The sequence below is a fragment of the Brachycentrus maculatus genome, unplaced genomic scaffold (assembly GCF_059751285.1).
Source record: "Brachycentrus maculatus isolate JH-2025_06_01 unplaced genomic scaffold, ASM5975128v1 h1tg000349l, whole genome shotgun sequence".
NCBI classification, from domain to species: domain Eukaryota; kingdom Metazoa; phylum Arthropoda; class Insecta; order Trichoptera; family Brachycentridae; genus Brachycentrus; species Brachycentrus maculatus.
The window spans coordinates 887,676-899,731 of NW_028281098.1; the positions used below are offsets into that span (position 1 = coordinate 887,676).

General features: G+C 34.4%; 1 protein-coding gene across 4 annotated transcripts in view; it reads right to left on the reverse strand.

Moving 5' to 3' along the window:
• Window positions 1-12,056, reverse strand: part of sona (sol narae metalloprotease) — a 171,243-nt gene that overhangs the window by 84,713 nt on the left and 74,474 nt on the right. For all 4 annotated transcript variants that reach the window (XM_088269387.1, XM_088269388.1, XM_088269389.1 and 1 more), the window contains exon 3: window positions 9,055-9,714. In XM_088269387.1, coding sequence (XP_088125513.1) covers window positions 9,055-9,714 — 660 coding nt within the window. The remainder of the gene's footprint in view (window positions 1-9,054; window positions 9,715-12,056) is intronic.

The following is a 12,056-nucleotide window of genomic DNA, read 5'->3' on the forward strand; positions in this document are numbered from 1 at the left end:
GTACGAGCTATTGCACCTAGTGGAGGGTCCACGAGGTGTGGGCAGAAGGCAGATCTCCTGGCTCCTGAATATACGAGATTGGACGGGGATCAGGACCTGTTTAGAGCTGACCGAGACAAGGACAATTACTCTCAAGTGATAGTCGACGCCAGGAGGACCTGACATCGCTCACTCCTTTCAAGAACGTCATAAATAAATAAAAAACTTGATTTTTCAGGAGAACGTTTTTAATGTTAAAAAATATAATACAATGTAGTGAAAATAAATATCAAACCACTTATTGAACTTTTTACTGTGCAACAGATCTTTTTAGGGAAAATCTGAAGGATTTTTAATCATTTGAAAAATATTTAGTAAATTTAAAAAAATAATTAAAACATAACCTTTCTTCAAAATGCAAAAACAATACATTTTGCCCTGTAGCGGGTAAATATTAAGCTAAAAATATGCCGCTTTTGCTGGGATATAGTAAATTTTCTGGGCACACCGAAAACATGCACAACTAAAAATTGACAATTTTTTATTTATGACGTTCTTGAAAGGAGTGAGCGACATGGCACGTACAGAAGAAGAATATTGTTAATATATTGTAAATAGCTAGACGATTATTTTTTGGTAAGTTATTTTTGCTTTCTAAGTTTGTTGCGCTTTTTAGAAAAGCGGCTATAATTTTGTGTTTTATGATCCATATCCAAAGTGCTACGTAACTCCAGCTGTCGGTATTTTCAATTAAACCTTGAATCACCAGTGTTTTTTTCGTCACGCACTGGATGTATTCGTTTGAACATACATAATATAGGTTATATCAGCGACCGCATCGAAGTGGTTAGTTAGACTTACTGCCAGACGTAGCTTCGCCCATACGAACACAGGTTTGTATCAAGTAAATTCTTCAAACCCTTATCCGCACCCCAATGGTGCATACGGCACTGCATCATATAAACGCAGTGTTATTTTGATCTATTATTAGATTAAAACCAATATTTTTAGCTTTTCCACGTATTTTTATTTGACCAGCGACCGGGTTTCGTCGTTACCGACATCATCAGACTGGAAAAGCTAAAAATATTGGTTTTAATCTAATAATATATTAAAATGCAATTCCACCACGAAGTGTCAGTGGATAATATAAAAGTTATTTTGATCGTTAACACACGAAGGAAGGGTGATTAGCCCTCCGCTCGGGTACCAGTCCAGGGTATAATATTGAATAAATATTACAGTGAAAAAATCACTTTTATCAAAAAATTATCATTTTTAACCCTGGGAATCGAATTCTATATATACGAACCAATTTTGAAACATTATTCTTGAATCACTAGAACTTCATTAGAGACATCTATTGGTGAGATGAAAAGAAGCTTTTTATTGAGCAGAAACTCTTTATTGGTATGGTTAATTACATATTAATTAATGAATTATTTTTTGACATCTCATCAAAGATGAAGAAGAATATGGAAGTCTGGGCATCTACGGGGCTTACGACCGTCATAGGCTGGTTTGAGTGATCACTTTACACACGTGTAACATTCACCAATTCTACCCATTATTGACAACCACACTACTCAAATTCTTGGAAGTTCTATATATATGAACCAATTTAGAAACCTTGTTCATGAATCACTAGAACTTCACTAGAGACATCTATTGGTGAGATGTAAAGAAGCTTTTTATTAAGCGGAACTCTTATATTAGTATGTGAGATCCGAATCCTGGATTATAATCACACACATGAGAAACGCCAGAAAATACCATTTTCATTTTTATTATTTAAGCTTATAATTTGACCAGATAATTTATTTACAACATTTTGAGTGTGTCCAAATACTTGTTCACAAAATCTGGATTATCTCCAATTACAGGAGTTATTTTCATATTATTTTTTGACATCTCATCAAAGATGAAGAAGAATATGGAAGTCTGGGCATCTACGGGGCTTACGACCGTCATAGGCTGGTTTGAGTGATCACTTTACACACGTGTAACATTCACCAATTCTACCCATTATTGACAACCACACTACTCAAATTCTTGGAAGTTCTATATATATGAACCAATTTAGAAACCTTGTTCATGAATCACTAGAACTTCACTAGAGACATCTATTGGTGAGATGTAAAGAAGCTTTTTATTAAGCAGAAACTCTTATATTAGTATGTGAGATCCGAATCCTGGATTATAATCACACACATGAGAAACGCCAGAAAATACCATTTTCATTTTTATTATTTAAGCTTATAATTTGACCAGATAATTTATTTACAACATTTTGAGTGTGTCCAAATACTTGTTCACAAAATCTGGATTATCTCCAATTACAGGAGTTATTTTCATATTATTTTTTGACATCTCATCAAAGATGAAGAAGAATATGGAAGTCTGGGCATCTACGGGGCTTACGACCGTCATAGGCTGGTTTGAGTGATCACTTTACACACGTGTAACATTCACCAATTCTACCCATTATTGACAACCACACTACTTAAATTCTTGGAAGTTCTATATATATATGAACCAATTTAGAAACCTTGTTCATGAATCACTAGAACTTCACTAGAGACATCTATTGGTGAGATGTAAAGAAGCTTTTTATTAAGCAGAAACTCTTATATTAGTATGTGAGATCCGAATCCTGGATTATAATCACACACATGAGAAACGCCAGAAAATACCATTTTCATTTTTATTATTTAAAATAATATGAAAATAACTCCTGTAATTGGAGATAATCCAGATTTTGTGAACAAGTATTTGGACACACTCAAAATGTTGTTAATTAATGAAATTAGATGGATTAGTTTAGTTTATATATTATACTTACATTGTTTATATAAATGTAAATAAAAAAAATCGAGTACTGATGAAAGTCAATTGGGAAAGTACAGATACAAAGCGCGTATTGTGAACACATCTCAATATGTTGAAATATAACGTATCATAAAAGGTTGCGTTTGAAGAAGTGTGTACATATATGGCGAGTTTTCAGTTTTATGCCTCAGGCTGACTACAGTACCTACCTGATTCGGGAACTTTAACACTAAAAATGTTTAAAGTTCACAGATAACGCAATGTTTTTATTAGACCATACGCAATTTCATTATTATTTCATTATTGTGTTTAACGTCATATAGTAAAATGATTCGATGTCAGATTATTTATTAATGGCATATTGGAATAATGGATATATGTAATTTTAAATACCATCGAGGCGTGTCTTATATATATGTCCGCCTCCGTAGTGTAATGGTCAGCACGCTAGGCTACCGTCCCGGGTTCGATTCCCAAGGGGGGTAAAATAAGTATAAGTGATTTTTTCACTGTCATATTTATTCAATATTACCCTGGACTGGTACCTGAAGCGGAGGGCTGATCACCTTTCCTTCATGTGTAAACGATCAAGATAACACTGCGTTTATATGACGCAGTGCCCTATGCACCATTGGGGTGCAGATAAGGGTTTTATTATTATTATTATTATTATCGAGGCGCGCCTGTATAGCAAAAAAGTTTTGAACAAAACAAATTGAACAAAGAATTAATCTTTTAATGTTTTTTTTCCAAAATGCTATTTACCCCTTGTGTGATTTGCCCGAATACAATGGATATTTGTCAGACGGGAGGAATATCTAATTTAACATACTCAACCTATAAAGGATTGTATTAGACTCGTGAAGTGTTTATCACAGCCGATATAATCAATATTTACATTCATCATTTTCTTTTGTAAAATTCGCCTTCGTAAATACGTTGTTTTTGTAAGTTGATAATGAATGACGTCACAGAAACGAAGGACTTATTTTAATATTGGTAACATTGCTAAATTATTGGCGGCTCTATTTGTGTATCCATGGTCCACCAATTTTTTTGTCTACCGGTTTCGAGACGTACCCGTCTCTTCGTCAGGACAATCACTACGCCAGCATGCAAACAGCACTACACGCCACCACCGTAGCACTATTCAGATGTATTGGCATGATCAATTATATGAAATACTTGAAAGAAGTCTGGTCAGGAGTCGGAATGATCGGCGGGTATGTGATATCGCTCACTCCTTTCAAGAACGTCATAAATCAAAAAACTTGATTTTTCAGGAGAACGTTTTTAAAGTATGATAATATAACACAATGTATTAAAAATAAATATTAAGCCACTTATTGAACGTTTTATTGTGGAACAGATTTTTTAGGTAAAACCTGAAGGTTTTTTCTCCATTTGAAAAATATTTAGGATATTTAAAAAAATAATTAAACAATACATTTTCTTAATAATGCAAAAACAACATTTTTTGCCCTGTAGCGGGTGAATATTAAGTTAAAAATATGCCTCTTTTAATGGGATATAGTACATTTTCTGGGCATTCCGAAAACATGCACAACTGAAAATTGACGAATTTTGATTTATGACGTTCTTGAAAGGAGTGAGCGATATGTGAGAAGATGCATGAATATGAAAGATACAAAGATTGCATGCAAAAATGGCGTGGCGTTCTATTCTCTTTACCTAACCCTGCTGGGAAGCGGCGTGATGGTTAGTCAGTTAGTGAGAACTATTTCCAGTACGTAGGGCAAAAAAAACTTGATCGTCTACGCTTGGCAGCGAAAATCTGACTTATCTGCTTTTGGTAGTTGATGCGTTAAAATATATGAAGTATATGTTTTGATTTATTAATACTTATTAAATCATTATATCTTTCATTTCCTGTTGACGTAATCCCAACTCGCAACTGCAGGTCATATTTCCGGAAGCTTGCATCTACTTTTTGCAATGTCTGCCTCGGATATCCGAGAATATATCTCTAGAAGTACCTATCACATTACATTCCTTCTAATCTCCATTCTCTAGCTTCCTTTCTCCCGCCCTCAAACTCCATCCTTTGCCATTTCCTCTGATTGGTATCTTTATAAGTAGTTACTTCCGTATTTCCGGACGTACTACACTTAGTATTCTTACTCAATAATTGGATAAAAAATAGAATGGTAAATTTTTCAAAACTAATTAATAATTTTTTCACGACATTTTGAGTGTGTCCAAATACTTATTCACAAATCTGGATTATCTCCAGTTAAAGGAGTTATTTTTCATATTAGTTTTAGACATCTCAACATATTCCTCATCTATGTTAAAAATAATACGAAAAATAACTCCTATAATTGGAGATAATCCAGATTTGTGAAGAAATATTTGTATTATTTTTAACATCTCATCAAAGATAAAGAAGAATATAGAAGTCTGGGCATTTACGGGGCTGACGACCGTCATAGACTTCCATATTCTTCTTCTTCTTTGATGAGATGGTAAAAATAATATGAAAATAACTCCTGTAATTAGAGATAATCCAGATTTTGTGAACAAGTATTTGGACACACTCAAAATGTTGTTAATATGGTAATAAATTATCTGGTCACATTATAAGCTAAAATAATAAAATGAAAAGGACGTGTTTTGGCGTTTCGCATGTATGTGATTATAATACAGGATTCGGACAGTAAAAAAATTGAAATTCTAATAAAAAGCTTCTTCATATCACCAATAGATGTCACTCGTGAAAATTCTATTGATTCTTGTACAATGTTTTTAAATTGGATCACTTATATCTTTATATATATATATATATATATATATATATATATATATATATATATATATATATATATATATATATATATATATATATATATATATATATATATATATATATATATATATATATATATATATATATATATATAAATATATAAATTCCGAGAATTTGAGTAATGTGTTTGTCAATCATGGGTAGTATTGGTAAATGTTACACGAGTGTAAAGTGATCACTTAAACCAGCTTATGACGGTCGTAAGCCCCAAAAATACTCATACGTCCATTTTCTTTTTCATCCATGTCGGTGTCAAAAAATAATTTGAATTATTTTTTGTTTATTAATTTTTTAAAAATCATACAAAGGAAGCATGGAATTGGCAAAAGCAGGATAATAGTAGACTGAATTCAGCTGAAATGCGATCTCTCGTTCAACGTTTGTGGATCATTAAATGGATTTTTGTTTCTTAGAAAAAAAACTTTATTTGAATCTGTGTTGGGAACAGGAATGATAACTAGTGTGGGCCAATCAGAAACTTGTCAGCATTTGCTCATTGTGTCCTTCTCCCTCTCCAAGCACAAGAGTTCAGTCTCTTTTTTGGCGAGGCTCAGCGAAACTAAAACTTTGAGTTTGCCATATGTATAAACGTATATAAATTGTATTAAAAACTGTAACCTTATTAAATATTTAAATAAAAAAATTAAAATATATACATTAACATATATTATTTACGATTATGTAGATTTACATCGTGATCTGTCCCTAATTTAAATAAGAGCACATTTTCACTTCGGATTTTAGATAAGCGATGGAATTACTATACTAAAAAACGTCTTGCATAATGTATGCATAAGACATAATGTAACAGCAGAACTTCCGGATTATTTGAACTACGGAATCGTGCCACGTAAATGCTGATAATTAATGTCTTTTAATTTATATTTATAACATAAAATTTGTGGTATTTTTAATGATATACATAATATACGGAGAAAGTGTAAGGCAATTTATGGCTAGAGCTTGGCTTGAATGTTTACAGGAAAAAATTAAATACTAAAACAAAAATAATGTATTTATTGATTTGGCGTTTAATTTGTAGAACTCCATTTTAATTTAAGTACTAATTTTAAATCAAACACAGATTTTTTGAGTCTACTAAGTTGTATTTTATTAACAAAAACACATAAAAAATTATACTGTGACAATTGTTTCGCCTTGTTAGGGCATTATCAAACGAATGTCAAATATTAACTAAATTAAAATATTAACTAACTAACTAGCATTCGTTTGATAATGCCCTAACAATAATAATAAACCCTTATCCGCACCCCTTCCTTCATGTGATAACGATCAAGATAACACTGTATTTATATGATGCAGTGCCCTATGCACCATTGAGGTGCGGATAAGGGTTTGAAGTTTTGAAGATGTATTAGGAGATGCATAAATGTGAAATGGAGAAGATTGTCTGTAAAGACAGCGGAGTGTGGCGTTGTATTATCTCTGCCTACCACTGCGGTGAAACGGCGTGATGATAAGTTGGTAAGTTTAAATGAAACGTCACGCGTAATAAATTAAAAGAATGTTCGTCTTTCGACCTTCAAACAACGGCAAGTCGTGTTGATTTTTACCGATTCAATTAACCACCAAACAAAATTGTATGGTGAAATATTCGTGGAGTAATTTTTTCTCACGACAACGCTAATAAGTTGTACGTGCCTCTAAATGTCTTGCTTAGCCCACACATGACATGCATTACACATACATACCTTGTGGATCTTGGTACCCACTGATAAAAGGAGGGCCGTTTGATTAGTACTCGCGACAACAACAAAAAAATAACCTTTTTGGTAAGATAAAAACATTAGGTCCCAATAGACCTAATATGGTCGCAGTGACATAAGGGATGCAAGATCCCTTGACCTCACAACAAAAAAGAAAAAAAATGGAATTTTTTCTAGCCTTAGATCAGTCTGATGATGTCGGTTACGACGAAACCCAGTTGCTGATCAAATATGGAAAAAAACATGTGGAAAAATCTACACAGTTGTTAACACTCTCCCTATTATTCACTTTGTGCAGTACCACTCATAAATAAAAAAAAACTAATTCGTGACTACCGGTTTCGAAATAATCATTCCATCATCAGGTCCATATATTACTATATTACCATACCACAAAGTTAACAAAGCTTTTACTACTACTACTACTACCATGACGCCGTTTCCCCGCAGGGGTAGGCAGAGAGGATGGAACGCCACACTCTTCTGTCCTGACATACACTCCTCGCCTCCTTCACATCCATACAACTAGTCATACATGCCCTCCGATTACGCAGACTTTTGACACCGCCAGATTTTAGGTTCTGATTGATCTGATCGTGCCAAGTCTTTTTCGGTCGTCCAAGTTCTGTTTTCCCTCTCACATTCGCCACATATATTTTCTTAGTCATTCTCTCGCTATCCATTCGCTCCACATGTCCATACCACCGCAAAGAGCTCTTCCTAATCTTTTCAATTATTTCTCGTTCAGCCTTACATTCCTTTCTTATATCGTCGTTTTTAATTCTGTCATACAATGATTTTCTACACATTCGTCTGAGGGAGCGCATTTCAACAGCGTTCACTCTGCTTTCATCCTTCCTTTGCCAGTTCCATGTTTCGCTTCCATACATTAGTGTCGGTACTAGTACGCCGTTGTGAACCGCTAGCTTAGCTTCCATGGACATATTCTTATTCCCAATCACAAAGCTTTTTATATATAAAAAAGATAAGTGTTATTTTATTCTGTAAGAAGATTTTTTTAAAAATGTTTTTTGCAGATACTTTGTGGCACATTTAATAAAACCTTATAAAACAAAACTAGAACATTGATTTAACCACATATTTTTTTGGTAGTTTTCTCCCACCGGTTTTGACAAGAACCTTATCATCTTCAGGGATGGACATCCACTTTGTGCTAATATCTTTTAATTTTTCATTTAAGTTTTACTTGGTAAATACCAATATTTCTTAAAATGTATTAGGACACGTCGTGTTTCAATGCATTCCGCATCATAACAGTGTTTGAAAATGATGCGAAATGCATCGAAGCACGTGTCGTAACAGATTTTAAGAAATAGTGGTATGTACTATGTAAAATTTACATGATTTTTAAAATAAAAGTACTTTTATCTTGAATGTTTTTGCATATAATAGGAGGACCGTTTGATTAGAACCCGCGAAAAAAAACAACAAAAAAAAGTAAAGAAAAAAAGAACTTTTTTCTTGATTTTTTTGGAGATATATTGTGAGTCATTTTATAAAACTTGGAACTTTATTTTTAACCATTTTTATTTTTTGTACTTTGTTATCACCCATACAAGCCCAGCGCATATTAATCCGAAAGTGTTAATCGAGTGTTTAAATGCAAACAAACAGTTTTAAAAAATATTATCACATATTTTAGTTTTGTAAATAATAAGCAGTGTGACTTACCTCTTCGGCTTCCAGGAACTCGACACCATGAGGCTGGGTCTCATTTTTGACCACAGTCCACACCTTCAGGCCGTCCTTCTTGAAGAGGCCTTCCGTCTTCCTCAGCGAGAGCTCTATAGGTCTCCCAAACGCTTCGAACCTTATCTTATGCACTCCATCGTCCAAATTTTCATCCACGTGTTCCACATCCTCGAAATTAGGCCTAACACCCACAAAGTCACCATCACTAGCATTTTTAGCTACACCACTTTCAGCTTTTTTCACATCTTCAACACTTTTATCAGTACGGTCTTCTGTCCTCGCAATACCATCTACACTTTTTGACTTATCACTTCCTAGGAACAAGATCTCCGTATCGTCAAAGTCTGAATTATCTGTATTTACAAAATGGACCTTCGAGTCTCCTCCAACGTTGAGATTTGTAAACTTGTGGGCGTTCTTGATTATGAACTCGTGCCCTGATAGCTTGTCGTGCGCGGATTTCTTCCCGCCGCCTTGTACCAGCTTGTTGCCCGCGTGGAACTTGTCGCTGCCCGCCGACGGCACGTGCCGCCTGGACACGTGGTGGTTCAGTTGGACCACTTGGTATTCTGGAACTAGTGAGTGGTGATCCACGTAGAAAACTCTCTGGAGTTCCTCAGGGGTCATGTGCTTGTGCATCTGAAATAAAAAGAAAATTTTGTTTTATAGTATTTAAACGACTGTGATTCGTTTCAGAGAGAGAAGTCTGTAAAACATCAGGAAAGGGAATTGTAGAAATACCATACATACATACAATGAAAAACTAAGCATTTGCAATCTTAGCAACTTTAAGCAATTTAATATGGGCAGCTTGTTTGCATTCGTTCATTTTTCATTAAATTTTTTCAGTAAGCTTATATTACATTTAATTTAAACTATTATCAACATATATATTTTAATCTTCTTCCAGTACAAGAAACATATCATTTTTAATATATTTTAACTCTTTTCATTCTTCAGACAGTCAACGAATTGCTGGTATAAATCTCATGACTGCCATGTTCTTCTTCATCCTTGTTAAGATAATTGAATTATTTATCGATGGATATACCAGGAAAACAGCAATTGTTGAAGGTATTTCCTGAACCACAGTCAGACGAATTGCTCATATATATCTCATATTGGTTGTCATTTTATGGGTAGAATGGTGAATGTTTTTTTTTTGAGGTCAAGGGTTCTTGCATCCCTTATGTCAACGCGACCATCTAACGTCTATTGTGAACTCCCTCTGTATCACAGCTCACTCCTAAGACCTACATGAGTCATGTAACTCACGACCTGTCTTGGTGGTAGGAACTTCACCTTCTCGTAGTCCAGTAGAGGTCCTCCAAGGATGTGACTTCGTTTGCGAGCGAGTGCGTCACAATTGCAGAAAATGTGGATTGGCGTTTCGTTATCCTCCATATAAAATCTGCATACTGGGGAGTCATTAAGTGAGATTTTTGTCATGTGTTTCCTCAGTCTGCAGTGTCCTGTCAAGGTCCTGGTTAGGATCCTTTTATGTTTTTTGCTAAGCTTTAGAGTCTCTTTGGTAAATGTTACACGTGTGTAAAGTGATTACTTGAACCAACCTGTACGTCCTCAAGCCTTACATATTCTTCTTCATTTTTGTTGAGATAAAGATAACTGAATTATCCATAAGACTTATATACACGGATAGCAGCAATTGTTGAAGGTATTTTCCAAGCCCCAAAACTCCATAAATAATACTTTCCAGACAGTCGACAAATTGCCGGTATACCAGTTTGGCGTATTGGGAGCACTAAAGCTCGTAAGGCACCATCGCGTTGCCTTTCGTCACTACTGTCTCGCCGATTTTCATTCACCAACTTGACAACAAAAGACAGACAATGTTGGCAAAACCCTGCCAGTTTTTGTTCCAATTTCATCACCTCGCGCTAATGTAATCTTTTAATTTGCCACAGATGACGGCTGGCGTGAACAGTCTGTATTGGGACATTCCTGAAATTAAATGATAATTGTTGTAATGCCTGAGGAAGGTGACAACTGTCGCGCGTTGCACCAGCGCACTGGATGACTCAGATTTGAATTAGATCTAACTTGATTAAAGTCGTAATTATTTCAGGTTCTTATGCAACAAATGCACTATTCGTCGTAAGAGATTATGACTGCAAGATTTCGTTCATTTATAAGTTGCAACTACCCCATATTGCAACAATAAACTGCTAGAATGCGCATCTAATGCGCGAATAAATAATATATCAATGTAAATTCTTTTATGTTTCTTTCTGCAGCATATCTTAAATATAAATATATATATTTAAACATATACAAAACAAAACCCCTATCCGCACCCTAATGGTGCATAGGGTACTGCTTCATATAAATGCAGTGTTATCTTGATCGTTTACACATGAAGGAAAGGTGATCAGGTACCAGTCCAGGGTAATATTGAACAAATATTACAGTGAAAATATCACTTGAATTTATTTGAACCCCCCTGGGAATCGAACCCGGGACCTCCAATAGGTAACCGAGCGTGCTGACTATTACACTACGGAGGCGGATATATATATATATATATATATATATATATATATATATATATATATATATATATATATATATATATATATATATATATATATATATATATATATATATATATATATATATATATATATATATATATATATATATTTAATTGTTGAGACCAAGATTTGATTGGTATTGGAATTGAAAAGCCTTAGTGGATGTGTTCAGATTAGCCGTAGCCGATAGAGGGGGAGGGGTGGGGGTATAAGTGCATATCTAGTGGTTACCTAACTGGAACTAAACCAGCGCCGGCGTGTTGCTGCACACGAAAAGGTACCCACGGAAGCAGGGCCGGATTGGCAATTATTAATTTATTCATGATTAATAAATGGATATACGAGAACACTTAAAATTGAAAAAATAAAGTCGATGAGTAAGTCTGATGTGTGAATGAAGAATTTATGTTAATTGGCTGTTGTTTTACC